Source organism: Sinocyclocheilus rhinocerous, unplaced genomic scaffold, assembly GCF_001515625.1.
Source record: "Sinocyclocheilus rhinocerous isolate Xijiao unplaced genomic scaffold, SAMN03320098_v1.1 scaffold1351, whole genome shotgun sequence".
Lineage (NCBI taxonomy): Eukaryota > Metazoa > Chordata > Actinopteri > Cypriniformes > Cyprinidae > Sinocyclocheilus > Sinocyclocheilus rhinocerous.
In genome coordinates, this window is record NW_015654494.1 from 248,693 (window position 1) to 266,394 (window position 17,702).

Consider the following 17,702-nt stretch of genomic DNA (forward strand, 5'->3'; position numbering starts at 1 on the left):
ATGGCAGACTTATTACTTATTCAGATGGCAATATACGGTGAAAATTCTTATTTGGGTCATATATTCCAAGACGTAGACTAGAATCTGTGATTGCGAAGTACAGTAAATATCCACACCGGTGCGGTGACTGACTGCCACACATACTCTTCAGAACATTAGATTAATCCGCACTGGAGCTGCGCCAGAGCACAACCCACGCAAGCTAGATAATTCAGCACACAGCTGCAATTCCAGGTTTTCAAACAGAGATGGCGACAAAGAGGCAAAACTTATGGACTGCAGCTTTAACGATACTCCGTATTAATCCTCGTGCCTTCGTTTTCATGTGTGCTCAACAACGAATACAATTTGACATCCAAATCTTAAAACATTCAATGAGTCATGAACAATTCAAAAGATTCATGAATTATCATTTTGAATCAAAGTCAACAACTGATTCACTTTCTGAATCGCAAGTCATTTTCAGTCAGATGTTCTTATGACCCAATTATAAGGCTGAATTGACTTGGAAGACAGACTTTGAGTAAAACTGTAAGGTGAATAACACATTCAACATTATCTCTGTTAATGATAATGTTGAACACCTGGATGAACACCTGGATTCATCGCGAGTTAACATCTCCCAGTTTCAGTCTTTCCTTTCATCTGTGTCTTAAACCGTTTATCAAAGGCAGTCTGTTTAAACATCCCGCGCTGTTGAATGCTAATGTTGCGAGTGTGTGCTCTGTGCAGTTACCCTGAGAACGGCGTGGTGCAGCTGTGTGGGAAAGACGTCCGACCGCGGGCGCGCACCGTCTACCAGTGGCACCAGCTGGAGCAGGGCATGATCGTGATGGTGAACTTCAACCCGGACGAGCCCAAGGAGCGCGGCTACTGGTACGACGCCGAGATCCAGAGGAAGAGAGAAACACGCACCCAGCGCGAGGTTTACGGCAAGATCCTGCTCGGGTAGGACGATGTTTTAGTCTTTAAAGGGATAGTTCACACAGAAATGAAAATTCTGTCGTTAATTACTAACCCTCATGTCGTTCCAAACCAAGGCCCATTCACACAAAGGACGATAAAGATATAGTTCTAAAAATCGTTCTCAATATTAAAGAATAGCAGAGTCCACACCACAGCTATGACGATGAAGGCACAGAGAAACGATATCATTGGAATCACTATCAGAATGATTTTTTTCCAGCTGATGAACAATACAAACATTGACAGCCAATCAGAATCCATCCTGCTATAAGGAGCTCAAGAATTTAAAGCGGCAGACGAGCGTGCGCTTAGAATAAACAGATGATATCGTTCGCTGGTGTGGACGCTAATATCTTTATCTTTATAGTTATCGTTCTTGGTGTGAACGGGGCTTAAGACCTCCGTTCATCTTCGGAACACAAATTAAGATATTTGATGCATTCTGAGAGCTCTCTGACCCTCCCATAGACAGCAAGCGTACTTACACGATCAAGGCTCAGAAACGTAGCAAGGACATCGTTAAAATAATCCATGTGACATCAGGGGTTGAACCGTATCTTTATGAAGCTACGAGAATATTTTTTGTGTGCAAAGAAAACGAAAATAGCGACTTGATTCAACAATTCGTCTCCTGCGTCACCCTATAGCACCATTTTGGAGAATATCACATACGTATATACGCGGATACGTTCAGATCAAAGCGTAAACCGCATATCCGCGTATGGTGCTGCTGACACAAAACAACATTCGCTGTTTGCGTTTAGTGGATATTCTCCAAAATGACGCCAGGGTGACACGGAGGAGACATTGTTGAATCAAGTCGTTATTTTAGTTTTCTTTGCGCACAAAAAATATTCTCGTAGCTTTGTAAAGTTACGGTTGAACCCCTGATGGATTATTTTAACGATGTCCTTACTACGTTTTTGAGCCTTGATCGTGTAAGTATGCTTGCTGTCTATGGGAGGGTCAGAGAGCTCTCAGAATGAATTAAAACTATCTTAATTTGTGTTCCGAAGATGAACGAAGGTCTTACGGGTTCGGAACGACATGAGGGTAAGTAATTAATGACAGAATAGTTCACCCAAAAAAATTTATATTCTCTCATTTACCCATCCTTTCACTTGTTCCAAATGAGTTTCGTCCTTCTGTTGAACACAAATAAGATATTTTGAAGAATGTTGGTAACCCAACTGTTGACGGTAGCCATTGACTTCCATAATATGGAAAAAAAAATACTATAAAAAGTCAAAGGCTACCGTCAACTCTTTGGTTACATTCTTCAAAATATTTTTTGCACTTCCTTAAGCCAAGCTTTTAGCCAAACAATGTAGAAAAAAATGTTCTTGCGCAAGAACAAATACACAAATTGTCTTGTTCGATGAGCAAATCTGATTAAAAATTGTCGATTCCACTTGCTGACCATTTTTCTTTTATTGGTCTAATACGAATTTCTCATTTTGAATTATTTATGAACTTAAGGATTTTAATGGCATAGTTAATTATGAACTTTATAATAAAGCTTTAATGTACAATTAAAATGTGTTTAAAAAGATTTTAAACAATTATATAGTATGGTTTAGGCTTTAAAATCATTTTGTAAATTATCAAATTTGTTTAAAGGGGAATGTTTACCAAACCACTTTCTACGCAAGGCTTTCAGAGCAAGTTTGCATTAATTTCTCATGAAAATTGCCTTGCTTTCATTTTTTTTCTTTCTGTTGGTTTGCTCACAAGTTTGTTATCTGCAAACTTAGTGGTTTTAATTTAATTTTATCATTTTATTATACAATTAAAATCACATTTAAAAATATTTAATACAATTATAGCATTTTACACAACTGTTAAATTCATTGGTAAATTGAAGTGTTTGTAAAACAATTCTTATGTAGGAACTTGTAAAATGTCAAACTACTTTTTACGCAATGTGTTGCATTCAGTTCGTAGAACAAATTTCACATTAATTGCTCATGAAACCGTTCTTAAGCAAACTATCATATTCAGGTGCCAAATCCTATTAAAATTGTCAATTCCATTACAGACGTCATGAATTCCATTTTCTTTCTGTTGGTTTGTCTGTTTAAATTATGTATCTGCAAATGTAAGTATTCTATAGAATTAAAATAGATGTTGATTTTAAGTTTTGTTTGTATAATATTTAAGTATATTACAAATTTGTTACATTTAAGCTTTACAATCATTTGTAAATATGTAAATCACTCGAAGTATTCGTAAAATAATTTTTATGCAAGAACGAATATGTAAAATGTTTGTAAAGCCCCTTCTTATGAAAGTTGTCACCTTCAGCAGGAAAAATGAGATCTAATTCCTTGTGAAACCAGTGTGAAAATTAGATATTTAAAATTGCGAATTGTTGAATAAAGTTTATTTTTTGTGCGGGAAAAAAAGAAGAAAAAAAATTTCTCGTAGCTTCGTAAAATTATGGTTGAACTCCTGACGTCACATGGATTATTTTAACGATGTCCTTGCAACGTTTCTGAGCCTTGAACGTGTAATTACGCTTGCTGTCTATGGGAGGGTCAGAGAGCTCTCGGAATTCATCAAAAATATTGTTTTTGGAAAATGTCAAATTTGTGTTCCGAAGATGAACGGAGGTCTTGCGAGTTTGGAACGACATGAGGGTGAGTAATTAATGACAGAATTTTCATTTTTGGGTGAACTAAGGCCGTCCACACGAACACAGGTTTTCAAAACCGCAGCTTTTTCTACGCGGTTTGGCCGTTCGTCCACACGCAAGCGCAGCACCAGGTCACTGAAACCGAACATTTGTGAAAACTGCTGCCAGGGTGAAGATTTTCAAAAACTCTGGTTGCAGTGTTATCGTGTAGACAGCGAAACCGGAGTTTCCCCTTCTTATGAAAGTTGTCACCTTCAGCAGGAAAAATGAGATCTAATTCCTTGTGAAACCAGTGTGAAAATTAGATATTTAAAATTGCATTGGTTCTGCTGGTCATTTCCTTTGTTTCGCTCACAATGTTTTTCCACACTTTCTACAGAGACGCTGGCGATTCTCTCAACGACTGTCGGATCATGTTTGTAACCGAAATCTACAAGATCGAGGAGCCAGGAAGTTCGGAGGGTCCAGGAGCCTCTTCTGACAGCCCTCTCAAGAGTGAGTCTGACTTCTTAGTATCGTATCGAACCTACATTTCGGTTTTGCGGTATTCTTTCTCAATATGTTAAGCGCAAACTATAAGTTTCCTCGTTTCTGTCGATTCAGGGTCGAACGGACCTGAGTGCAAGGTCTGCAAAGACGACCCGAAGAAGAACTGCCGCATGTGCAACTGTCACGCTTGCGGCGTGAAGCAGGATCCCGACAAACAGCTGCTGTGCGACGAATGCGACATGGCGTTTCACACATACTGCCTGAACCCGCCGCTCACCACCATCCCTGAGGACGAGGACTGGTAAACGAGTTTATCTGATACTTCCATCCATAGCAACAATAAATCAACTCTTGAGGGATTTGAACTAGGGCTGCACGATAAATCGCATGCGATATTTAACGCGCATCTTGTCAGAAAGCCGGTTCTGTAATCAGCGGTAAATCTCCATCACGTGCGTGCTTTCACATTGAACAGCATTAACTACACAGAGCCGTTGTTCACTGACGAGCTGCGCAAAATTTGGCATGCTCTTGACACTGCGTCATAGCATGCTTTTACGTTTTTTATGTGGACGGAGATTTTTTTTAAAACGGAAGAAGGAAAAACTGTTTATAAAAAATACGTGTGGACATGGCCTAACCCTTTAAGTTTATTTACCTACTTGAAAATTTCAATAGTGTAATGAAGAAACACTTCGTAGTTGTCGAACATTGATCATACAGTTTAAGATGTTTAAAACAGTCACACAGATTTGTTACACTAAACTCCAATATCATTTGCAAGTTGTTGAATGTGTAAATCACTGGTGATTGTAAAACCATTTTTGTGACTAGGACTGGTAAACAAGGTTTTCGCCACTAATTACTCATCATTTATCTGAAGTGTTCCTCCAAAGTAGCAACAAATTTGAACCAACAACCTTCTAGTGACATAAAAAAAAAACTTAGCTTTTAGCTTTTTTTTTTTCGTTCACAATATTTCTCTTAAATTTAGCTACAAACTTAAGTATTTCAATTGTATAATGATGAAAGTTCACTCTAGTCCACTTTGAATGTGAAGCTTTGTTTACAATGTTTAAAAATAAAGATCTTAATTACATATATTTTTTGTTACGCTAAGCTCTAAAATCAATTGTACAGTGTTTGTAAAACCATTCGTTCTCGCAACGAGGTCTAGTAAAGGAGTTCTCCGTCACTAATTACTTATCATTTATCTAATATGTTCCTCCAAAGCAACAATAAATAAACACTTGAGGAATCTGAACCAACAACCTTTTGGCGACGTCAAAACTTGTTAGCTTTAGATCTGTTTTGTGCTCATGAAGTTTCTCTTAAATTGATCTACGAACACATATTTCAATTGTATAGTGAAAAAAGTTAGTCATAGTTAATTTTTCATACAATTTTATTTATACTATTTAAATATTAAAGATTTAAAACGACTACAAAGCTTATTGTAACAATCTCTAATATAATTTGTAAATTATTGAATTTGTGTAAATCGCTCGGCAGCTGTTCGTAAAACCATTCTTGCGACAAAGACTGCTAAATTTGTTCTCGTCACTAATTACTCTTCATTTAAAACGTTCATCCAAAGCAACAACAAAATTGATTCTTGAGGGATTTGAACCAACAACCTTCTGACAACATCAAATAAACTTGTTAGCTTTAGCTGTTTTTGTTCTCACGGAATTTGTCGCTTAAATTGATCTACGAACCTAAATACTTTAATTGTATTTTGAAGAAAAAAGTTTAAGTTTCAGTATCATACAGTTTTGTTCATGGGATTTGAACCAACAACCTTTGGCAGGAACAAATATGTAAAATGTTTATTAAACTACATTATGAGTTTAGTGAAACATTTCATTTTAGTGAAACATAAACAATTTGTATTAATTACTCGTAAAACCTTTGCGTAAATTGTCTGCGCAAATCAAGTAAAACAATTGTCGTTTCCACTCTAAATGTCTTTTTCGCAGGTATTGTCCTGAATGCCGTAATGACGCCAGTGAGGTGGTTCTGGCCGGAGAGAAGCTGAAGGAAAGCAAGAAGAAGGCCAAGATGGCGTCGGCGAGCTCGTCCAGTCAGAGAGACTGGGGGAAGGTGCGTTTCCGACGGGCAACACAAAACACGGTGTATATTAGTGCTGTCAAACGATTAATCGCATCCAAAATAAAAGTTTTCGTTTATATAATGCGTGTACATTTAATATATATATATATATAACACACACATGCAATATATATTTATATATAAAATATAAACAACATATTTTTCTTAAATATGTACATGAATGTGTGTGTATTTATATATACATAATAAATATACACAGTACACACACATGTTATATAAATGAAAACTTTCATTAAGAATAATTATAAAATTGAATTGGTTTATTCATAGTTTCCATTTTTAGTATTAGTAGTATCAGTATTCGTTTTATTAAAAAAAAAATTATATATATACTTTTTTTTTTAAATAAATTATAGTTTTCATTAATAGTTTAATCATTAAAACTAATAAAAATACTAATTGTTTTTTTTTTAAAGCCTTCTAGAATCATGGAAACCCTAAAATAGTATGTTATATTATTTATACATAATTACACTATTTTAAAAAGTTAAATTATAGTTTCTGTTAGTAGTATTAGTATGTTTTATTTAAAAAAAATAAATATTTAGTTTTAATTTAATTTACAGGTGAGTGAATCCGGCATTCACAGGCCTCACGTCGCTGGGATTCACGGCAGGAGTAACGACGGCGCTTATTCTCTGGTTCTCGCCGGGGGCTACGAAGATGACGTGGTACGTTTGTGATTCTCATCCAAACCTCTCCTTCAAGAACTCTTTCCCTTCCTCCGTTCACCTGTGACTCGCTCTTTATTCAGGACGACGGTAACGAGTTCACCTACACGGGATCCGGGGGTCGCGACCTCTCGGGAAACAAGAGAACGGCCGAGCAGTCCTGCGATCAGAAGCTCACCAACATGAACAGGTCCGAGAACCGTCGCATTATTAAACATTTCCTGGGTTAGCTATTTGGAGTTGCATTTATTTGCATTGCGCTTCATGCAGTATGGAAGATATCAATGTTGCGACGATGAAAATGCATCAAACGTGGACAGACCGTGGAAGAAATGTTGTACGAGTTCTCTTGTTTTTATTGTTGGTTTGTGATTTGTAGGGCTCTTGCTCTGAACTGCAACGCGACGGTGAACGAGAAGGAAGGCGCCGAGGCCAAAGACTGGAAGGCTGGGAAACCCGTGAGAGTCGTGCGCAGCTCCAAAGGACGCAAACACAGCAAGTACAGTCCCGAAGATGGCAACCGCTACGACGGCATTTACAAGGTGAGCGATTTGTCCGTGCATTTTCAACATTTACATCCGTTTTAGACATTTTTATATGTCTTATTTATTCATAAATGTTCTCAGTGAATGCATGTGATGGACCTTGAAATTTTAACACGTTTTTAATTATACTTTCAATATGTATTTGTTGTTGTTTTTTTTAGTTATTTTTTATTAGGTTATTAGTTTTTATATGCATTTGTTATTCAATAGTAATAATTATAATTAATATAGTCATTTTTTGTAATTTATTAATAAATTTAAGAATATTTTAACGCGATGAATTGTTTGACAGCACTAATTTTTTTCAATGAATACTTTATTGAAAACTTTCTTTGATACATTTTTATTTGAATTATACATATTTTATGCAGTTGCATGTGGGCAGTAATTAATCGGCGTGTTTATTAGGTGGTGAAGTATTGGCCAGAAAAGGGCAAGTCCGGCTTCCTCGTTTGGAGATACTTGCTGAAACGTAACGACGATGAACCTGCGCCGTGGACCCGCGACGGGAAAGAGCGCATTAAGAAACTGGGGCTCACCATGCAGGTAACGTCTGCCAGATTTCACTCAAGTTTCGCCCATTTCGTTTGCGAATCGCTCATGAATCCTCATTCTCTGGTGCTTCAGTATCCTGAAGGTTATCTGGAAGCCGTAGCTGCGAAAGAAAAGGAGAAAGAGAACAAAAACGACGACGACGACGTTGAAGAAATGCCCACCAAGGGCAAGAGGAAGAGGAAATCCCAGACCGGTAAGTGAAAACGTCCTGATTTAATAAAGACCGAACCTAAAAGTCAGGTCAGTTTTTGTCTGTAATGTCTTCGCTTTTCTCCATCGCAGTGGACGAGAAGAGCTCTCCGGCCAAAAGCACGCCTAAGAAGATGAAAGTGGAGGCGTACAAACTGAGCAAAGAGCAGAAGGCCTTGATCAAGGACGACGAGCTCAACAAGAAGCTGTGGGACGAAGCCATGGAGTCTCTCAACCTCGGACCTGTACGTTCAGACCAGAGCCTTCGTTATCGCCACCTGTCTTGTAATTAAGCCGCTCTGATGATTGTTGGTTTAATGTGTTTGTGTCACACTTGTAGCGCTTCATCAACAAAGTGGAGGAAGTTTTCCTGTGCATCTGCTGCCAAGAAGTCGTCTATCAGCCCATCACCACAGAATGCCAACACAACGTCTGCAGGGTAAGAGACAAAACCACAGACAAACTTGTTATATTGCAACAACGGACTTTAGAGTGGACAATAGAACTCTTAGATTTTCTCGTGAATGCGAGTAAAATACTTGAAATTCTTAAGTATTTTAATTATACATGTTCTGTTTTTTCCCGTAGTTATTCTTATTTGGTTAATAATTAATTGTAATTATTTAATTTTAGTTGTTAGTGTTTTTTTTTTGTTTTTTTTAAATAACTATACTTAAAAATATTTTACATTTTATTTTAATCACTTTTTTAATTTTACTTTAGCAAAATTATGCTATTTATATTATATATATATTAAAAATAATTTAACTTTCAGTTATATATTAATGTGTATTTCGGTTAGTTATTTTAATTTTACTTTTTATTCATATTAAAATTTTCTTTGATTTTAGTCGTTTTATTGATTATACTTTTTTTTTTCTTTTTTATTATGCTTTAGTAAAATTATATTTTAGTTATGTCATTTTTAAATAATGTACACATACATTTATTTTTTTGAAAATTTATTTATTTATTTATTTTTTAATTATGCCTAATTTTGTTTAATTTTATTTATCTGTTTTGTTTTAATTTTTTATAGACACGTCAGTTATTTTTTAAGTTTTAATTATCCTTTTTTATATTTATTCATAATTTTTTTTTATTTAATTGTTTTTATTTTAATTATACTTCCATTATTTTATTTTATTTACATACAAGTTATATTCCGCACCCTCCCGCTATATATTAACTCTTTGTTTACCCGCTGTCCACTTAGTAATTTTCTTCCCGACCGTTCCCGCTAAATTTAGATCTCGTTTCCAGAATATCACATTTAAATTTCCGCTACTGAAAGAAAGAGAGAGAGGCTGACAAATAAAAGTGTAGTCTGCTCAAAATTGCATGTTATTTTTCTGTTAACACAGTAGGAAAAGTGTCGCAGAGAAAAATAAATAAATACGACATCTTTCATTTAAAATTATAGGCTAAGCAAAATCTAAACAAAACCGAGTTGAACGTGCTTCAAGGACAGCGCATCCACACTTTGCTCCATCCTTATTCTGCTGTCACTCATCGACAACCTGCCTGTTCTGTCTGAGGGCCGTATATTTACCACCGGTACAGCCTGCTCTGAGCATCGTTATGCACATGCTGCGCACAGACCCCGCAAATAAAACGCGTGACGTTTAAAGCATGCGGTGGTCAATAAGAATAAATCGCAGATATGCTGTTCTGAATGGATGTCGGGAATGAGATATTGTTAGACCGCCCGCTCCCGTTCAAATTACACCAGAGTTTATTTATATAAATTATATTAAGACACAAAATTCGTTTATTTTATGCAACACAGTAGAAAAAAAAGTGTCAGAAAATGTTGTACAAAAATTTTATTTTTTATTTTTATTCGTCTTGTCAGGATACAATTCGTTTAACATTTGAGATATTGTTAGACCGCCCGCTCCCGTTCAAATTACACCAGAGTTACCGACCGCTACCGCGTTTTATTCGGGAATTTAATCCCGCAGCGCAAAAAATCTGGTCGGTTACCGCGGGAGAGCCGCAGGAATGCAGACATCTACTTTATTCATCCCTCCTGCCAATGTACAGTATTTCGTTTAATAGAAATATTTCTATTAAATTGTGAAAATTGGCTTTAATTTGTCTTATTTATTTTACAAAAAAAAAAAAATGACGTCTGATTTTAGGGTTTATGGCAACACTTGAGGGTTTCATTTCATCATGACACATGCAATAGTTTGTACATTTATGAATAAGATAAACACAATTTTGTTATCTTCGCAGGAATGCCTTCAGCGATCTTTCAAAGCCGAGGTCTACACCTGTCCAGCCTGCCGACACGACCTGGGCAAAAACTACCAAATGACGGTGAACAAACCTCTCCAAGCCATCCTCACTCAGCTCTTCCCCGGATACAGCAGCGGCCGGTGTTGACGCTGATGCTGTCGGCACGGCGACGCGGTGCGACAGAATTTTACGAACGAAACATGGATTTGTTTTTTGTTTTTTTTTATATATATTTAACAAATGCATCAGGTTGTAGGATTGATGGAAACGCCTCTGCCTTGATTGAACACCGCTACTTGATTTGGCCCTGTTTTGTGATTTGCCTTTATCTAGCCACTTGATTTCTGTACGTTGTAGCTATTTCTTCTGAATTGCGATCTTCGTATTTACGAGCAAAGTGATTCTAGTCGTGTTTTAGCTATAGCCGCTTCAAGTGACGTATCATTGCCTTCTTGTACCCTACACCAGCACAATGAACCATAGCTATGCACAATTACGATGTTCGTTAATAATTTTTCGCTGCAATTTGTCATTACAATGATTTGTACGAAAACGCTGGCTCTAGAATCCCGTTAAAAAGATCTCGTTGCTTCGTAAGTGCGATTGACATTTTTACTGTACCATCGTTAGCGCTAACTGAATTTAATAAACGTTAATATCACATCAAAAAGGTTTTTTTGCCATTTGATGTTAACAAGCTTTCGTACGAATGCTATTTAGAATGGTTGAGTTTAAGGTGCTGTAGCAGTAGCGTTTTTACCATTGTTAACGTTAACTAAGAACTATCTATGCACTTACGATGTTCCTTAATTTTTTGCAAGCAGTAATTTGACGTTGCAATGATTTGTGTGAAAGCGCTGGCTCTAGAGTCCTGTTAAAACGATTCAGCGCGTTTGCGTTTTTACTGTACCATCATTAGCGTTAACTAAATTTAAAGAAAATAGCTATGTACTAAATACGACGTTTGCAACGTTAATCATTTGACATTAACAAGCTTTTGTACAAATGTTAACAGCCATGAGTTTAAGGTGCTGTAGCAGTAATGTTTAACTGTACCATCGTTAGCGCTAACTAAATTTAAAATAAATAGCTATGTACTATATACAATGTTTGCGACGCTAATATTCCAACAGGTTTTTTCCATTTATTACATTAACAAGCCTTCGTACGAATGTTAACGTCAAAGAGTTTATGGTGCTCTAGCAGTAATGTTTTTACTGTACCATCGTTAGCGCTAACTAAATTTAAATAAACTAGCTATGCACTACGAGGATGTTTGCGACGTTATCTCAACTTTTTTTCGCCAGCAGTTTTTTGTCGTTTATTACATTAACAAGCCTTCGTACGAATGTTAACGTCAAAGAGTTTATGGTGCTGTAGCAGTAATGTTTTTACTGTACCATCGTTAGCGCTAACTAAATTTAAATAAACTAGCTATGCACTACGAGGATGTTTGTGACGTTATCTCAGCTTTTTTTCGCCAGCAGTTTTTTGTCGTTTATGACAATGACAAGCCTTCGTACAAATGCTATTAAGATCTGTGAGTTTAAGGTGCCGTAGCTTTACTAGCGCACAAAAACGTTTTTGCGTTTTGGCTTTATTAAATCTTTTATCATACCGCCGTTATTGGTAACTAATGAAATTGAATCTAAAAAATTATTCATTTTAACCTATTAGTAATTTACGTAAAAAAACTCTACATTCGTTGAACTTATCCTGTTTTTTCTCATCCATTTTGATAAGCAACTAAATTTTAATACGCTCTGAAATGAATAGATATTTTTCCGTTTCGTTTATTTGCTTTGCTGTTTAACTGCTGTATGTGCTTTAGAAATGGATTGTCATTTTTCCACTAACTTCTGCCGTTATGCAAACAGTGGTCATGCGCGTAAAACTGATCCGCGATCTGCATTTCAGGTGCATGTTTTGAGTCGATCCCAGATCCGGTTTTAAGCGCTCCTGGTCTTCCTTGACTTTCCGAAGGTTTTCAGGGTAAATCCTTGAACCGTTTTCCGCACAAACCCATACAGATTCTCATTCAGGAAGTATTTAATTGTATCGTCTTTTTCGCCCGTTGACGTTCTTTGCTTGTAAGAGTTGTTGTAGTTTTTGCTAAATAAAATGCCTAAGGCTGGAGATAATTACCTTTTTATTTTATTTTTTTCCTTAGTTATTCCTCAACTATTTCTAATATTTGCATATTCTGAGATTTGAAATTGTATATTTTTAGCACTTGTATTTAGCCATTTTATGTAGTGGTTGGTGCATAGCTATTTTCTTGCACTGGGACGAGTGCTATATTTTTCAATAAACTGTATTGAACTTTTTATATAAAATAAAACCCCATGTGTGTGTGCGCTCTTTTAAAAATGCTCTGTGTATCATATTTTGCAATAAAAATGCTGTTTTTGAATATGTGAGACTTGATTCATGCGCGATGCATAAATAAAGTGCAGTAAATGGTAAAACAGTTTGCGATACAAACCAGTGCCTTTAATAACTAAAATGACAAATACCAATTTGCGATGTTATGCAGCATAATGGATTGTTTTTGTTCAGAAAAATAACTACAAGTGGACGATTCCGGGAGTCGCGCACAATCAAGCTACGAATGGTTAAAAAGGCGGATAACGCACTCAAGATATTTGTATAGTCTGTAACGACAACTTTTGGGATGAGTTAGTACTTGACTGTTTTAGTATAAGTTAAGTTTTAGTCATAGAAAAAAATTGATCTAGAAAAGTTGATCTAAAGACGCAAAGCGATTTCACCTTTTTCTTTACTTTTTTACTTTTCTGAAAAAAATTTTTTTTTTAAACTACAAACGTTTCCCCCTAATTTAAATTTCATCCTAAAAAGAAAGAAAAGGAAAATGGGGGTCTAAACTGGTAGATAGATATTATTTTTGTGTATATGCTCTGTTCTTTGAACACATTTCCACGTCGTTTAAATGGAGGGTTTTCTTCTATTTATAACGTATTGTGCTTAAAACAGGTTTAAAACCGGAAGAATGTGGGATATGAAAGGCATATAGTTCATATTCCATCAAACGCAGACGTACAGTCAAGTATGTCATACCGGAAGACACTATTATTACGTGAAATACGTGCTTTCCGCGATAGTAGGAAGCACAAATACAAAGTGAAAGGCCGGTTGAGCTGTCAATCGAGCTCGCCAGCCAATGGGAGTCTACGCTTTGGTTCGATCCAGCCAATCACGGCACACGTCGCGCTGCAGTGGGCGGAGACGCGGCCCAGCGCTGCTGTAACACAACCGAGCCTTTGGAATCCAGAAAACGGATAGAATCGAGAAGAAAACGGCGACAAAAAGAGCAAAAAACGAACAAGAGCTGGAGGTAACGCGATATATACTATCTCTATAGCGCTTTCGGGTCGAGTCCGCGGAGACTGGAGGAGTTTTTATTGTTATTTGTGATGCTACAGAGCAGCTGTGTTGCTATGCTTGTCAAATCAGGAGCATAAACGCTGCTGGTGAGAAATATAAGCACACTAAAGCATTTGCACTTGAATACAGTAGTGTATTTGATACATAAGTCAACGTATGTGATGTATATGTGTTATTTTAATCGTTTCCCGTATGGTTTTTTCATTCATTTCGCTTTAGTAGCCATGATGCATTCTGCTGTAGGCTGCACACATACACAAAGGCCATTTAAACCTCCATGTCTCATGCTGATTGAACTTGAGCTGAGCTGAACACTAGGAATTAAACGTGCATTTTGCATCGATTGGTCATTTCTTTTTCTTTCATGCGTGGATGCTCTTTATGGTTAAGCTTCAAGCATATTTTTAATATGTAATAAACGACAGCAAGCGAAAGTTAGAGATAGAAAACTGTCTTAAGCTATGAAGACGCGCTTGAGCTGAATTTTGCCTGCAATTATTGCATGCATGCGGAATATTTATGGTAACACAGAGACTTTAGGAATATCTAATTACATTAAATATAAGCGATGCATTTTGCATACAGCTATTGATTTTTGTAAAGTGAGTAGTTCACCCAAAAATGAATATTTTACTCAAATTTAATCACCCTCAGGCCATCCGAGATGTAGATGAGTTTGTTTCTTCATCAGATTTGGAGAAATGTAGCATTCCATCACTTGCTCACCAATGGAAGTGAATGGGTGCCGTCAGAATGAGAGTCCAAACAGCTGATAAAAACATCACAATAATCCACACCACTCCAGTGCATCAATTAACGTCTTGAGAAATTAAAAGCTGTGTGTTTGTAAGAAACAATTCCATCAAGACGTTTTTAACAAAAATACGAGTCCATAATCCATAATAACACTTCCTCCAGTGAAAAAGTCATCTGATCTGAATCAGGAGAGAAATCTGCACGCAGCTTTTGTCTTCTCCAGATGTTAACTGATGGACTGGAGTGGTGTGGATTATTTGTGGATCATTGTGATGTTTTTATCAGCTGTTTGGACTCTCCATCTGACGGCACCCATTCACTGCAGAGCATCCATTGGCGAGAAAATTATGTAATTAGGGCTGTAGCTATCGATTATTTTAGTAATCGAGTATTCTACAGATTATTCCATCGATTTATCGAGTAATCGGATAAGAAGTAATTTTTCTTTATTAAAGAGCAATACTAGATATACAAGAGAAAATAAGATAGGTCTCTTAAAATAAACAACTAATTTGTTTCCTTTTTAGAAAAATAAATATTTTTACTGCTGAAATTACATACATTAATTACCGTTAAAACTAAACCCATTTAATGCATTTACACATTAATTTAAAAAAGGTAAACATTACAACCTGAAATTAAGGCATACATCAAGAAATATAAAAATCAATTTCACATTACTTTAAAAAAGGTACAAAGTAAAACTAAGGCATAAATCAAAATAATAGTAATAAAAATAATAATAATAATACCTAAACACTGCATTTATGTCGTGCAACTTAACTTTCAAGTTTCAGCCTAACTACAGCTCAAGCATGACATAAGCCTTTACTGTCTTCTTGGAAGGCTTTGTGGCTTTTGTGATAGGGCTGTAGCTATCGATTATTTTAGTAATCGAGTATTCTACAGATTATTCCATCGATTTATCGAGTAATCGGATAAGAAGTAATTTTTCTTTATTAAAGAGCAATACTAGATAGATATACAAAAATAAGATAGGTCTCTTAAAATAAACAACTAATTTGTTTCCTTTTTAGAAAAATAAATATTTTTACTGCTGAAATTACATACATTAATTACCGTTAAAACTAAACCCATTTAATGCATTTACACATTAATTTAAAAAAGGTAAACATTACAACCTGAAATTAAGGCATACATCAAGAAATATAAAAATCAATTTCACATTACTTTAAAAAAGGTACAAAGTAAAACTAAGGCATAAATCAAAATAATAGTAATAAAAATAATAATAATAATACCTAAACACTGCATTTATGTCGTGCAACTTAACTTTCAAGTTTCAGCCTAACTACAGCTCTCAGAGACGTAAAACAGCGCTGTGGCTGTGTTTGGAGTAATTTTTGTTGCCGAAATAGAGCACTACAGGCAATATGGTGTCTAAAACGTAATTTTTTTAGAGGTGAATATTGGCACTCTTCGTGTGATATTGACTAACTTTCTTTCTGTGGTATTTTTATGCATAACTCTATGGGCTTGGTTTGTACGTGAACTGGGATGAATTTTTATGCAGTAATTGATTATTTCATTCATGCATGCATAATCGTCATGCAGACTATAGTGTAGTTATTAAAATATAATCAAATAAAAAATGGTGATGGCTGTCCAGAGAGAGCATGAAATCAGTTTTTATGCACGTCTGCTTGGTTTGGATGACTTCTGTTTCCAAGAAGTGACAAGCAAAGGGGAAAACCAATCCACTGCCTCTATTTGCTTTCTAGCTATTATTGATACTATCATTAATATTAATTTTTATATAGCTAGTTGTAAGAATTCTGTATTTGCAACGAAAGTATTTCCATTCCATTTGAATATTAATGCCTTGAGCAACTTGTCACTAAAATCTACTTATGCATAAGAAAATATCATGCAAAGCATCACGGCTGCCAGAATCTTTGTAACTCTTCTGTGTATTTCAGATATTTTAGTTTAGTTTAAATTAATTTAGTTAGCCATTTTATTGTTGTATCATAGTTGGCAGCTTCATTGTGTGCAGAAAAGCCCTTATATCCCTCTTTAGATCTGTAATATTAATTTTAAATTTGTATTACTCTACTTCAAAATAGCATCTGTGTTTCAAAATGTGCTTTAAAGAATATTTCCATTGCTAGAACATTCAAATTCAGTCCATACAGATTGCTTTAGTAAATTGAACGACATATCTTTATTATTGCTGTGCACAATAATGGATTTCTTATGCAAAATCATGCAAAGATCCACGTTTTCATCATTCCTGTGGTTGTTGGGCTCATGGTTTGTGTGTTTCTGATGAAAGCGTGTGCAACGCAACAGGTCAGACGAGGATTTCAGCTCAGTGACAGTAATAATGTCTGTGAGATTTTTGCTTTTGGCTCTTTGGTAATTGGCCTGTTCAGAGCAGGTTCTTTTTCAATGCTTTTTAAAATAAATGCATACATTTTCCTTTTTTATCATACATTTCTTCATGGCTTGTGTTTTCTAAGTCCTTTTAAATTTAAAGCCATCTCCCACTGGAATAAATCTAAATAACATGACATTTTTACATGCTATAGAACTAATCTACAAATACTTAAAACAACGTTTTTTCTATTTTCTTTTGTATTCATGCATTTTTTTTTATAGTTCATATTGAGATATTTGTACTTGGAAAAATAAATTTCTCACATTGCAGAGCCTTTCAAATGAACTATTGAAGATATAAATATGATTAAAATTACAGGACCTTAAATGTATGTTTTCACATATATTCATATGAATTGTAACCTAAAATATGTATGTTGGAAAATAAATATATAATATAGGAGAGTTGAGTTATTCCTCAACTATCCTTCATGATTGACTGAATTGAAGAAATTTTTTTTATTAATTAGTTTTATTGGTAGATAAGTTTCTATTTTTCATCTTTTCAGTTAATTTCCGGACTGCTTATCCCTGAACAGTAGGTTTTAAATCTTATAATTTGAATATAATTATGAATTGAGGCTGTTTTTGTCAAACTTTCCCATATACTAGGGCTGCACGATTAATCGAATGCGATTGTCATGCGCATTTTGATAGTAATGCTGGTTCTGTAATCAGCAGGAAATCATCATCACATGCTTTCAGATGGAGCAG

The 17,702-nt window shown here is 35.5% G+C and overlaps 2 protein-coding genes across 5 annotated transcripts in view; both read left to right on the plus strand.

The window, feature by feature from the left end:
- uhrf1 (ubiquitin-like with PHD and ring finger domains 1) overlaps positions 1-10,642 on the plus strand; it is a 20,534-nt gene extending 9,892 nt beyond the window's left edge. The window contains exons 5-16 of the mRNA XM_016523816.1: positions 733-948; positions 3,981-4,096; positions 4,205-4,391; positions 6,070-6,193; positions 6,790-6,894; positions 6,978-7,084; positions 7,274-7,436; positions 7,848-7,985; positions 8,067-8,187; positions 8,277-8,428; positions 8,524-8,622; positions 10,425-10,642. Of these exons, the coding sequence (XP_016379302.1) occupies positions 733-948; positions 3,981-4,096; positions 4,205-4,391; positions 6,070-6,193; positions 6,790-6,894; positions 6,978-7,084; positions 7,274-7,436; positions 7,848-7,985; positions 8,067-8,187; positions 8,277-8,428; positions 8,524-8,622; positions 10,425-10,574 (1,678 nt within the window). The 3' untranslated portion in view covers positions 10,575-10,642. The remainder of the gene's footprint in view (positions 1-732; positions 949-3,980; positions 4,097-4,204; positions 4,392-6,069; positions 6,194-6,789; positions 6,895-6,977; positions 7,085-7,273; positions 7,437-7,847; positions 7,986-8,066; positions 8,188-8,276; positions 8,429-8,523; positions 8,623-10,424) is intronic.
- A 2,999-nt stretch (positions 10,643-13,641) lies between these two features.
- The window catches only part of kdm4b (lysine (K)-specific demethylase 4B), a 67,786-nt gene continuing 63,725 nt past the window's right edge, over positions 13,642-17,702 (plus strand). For all 4 annotated transcript variants that reach the window (XM_016523821.1, XM_016523820.1, XM_016523823.1 and 1 more), the window contains exon 1: positions 13,642-13,782. The gene's annotated coding sequence lies outside the window, so the exon portion shown is untranslated. The remainder of the gene's footprint in view (positions 13,783-17,702) is intronic.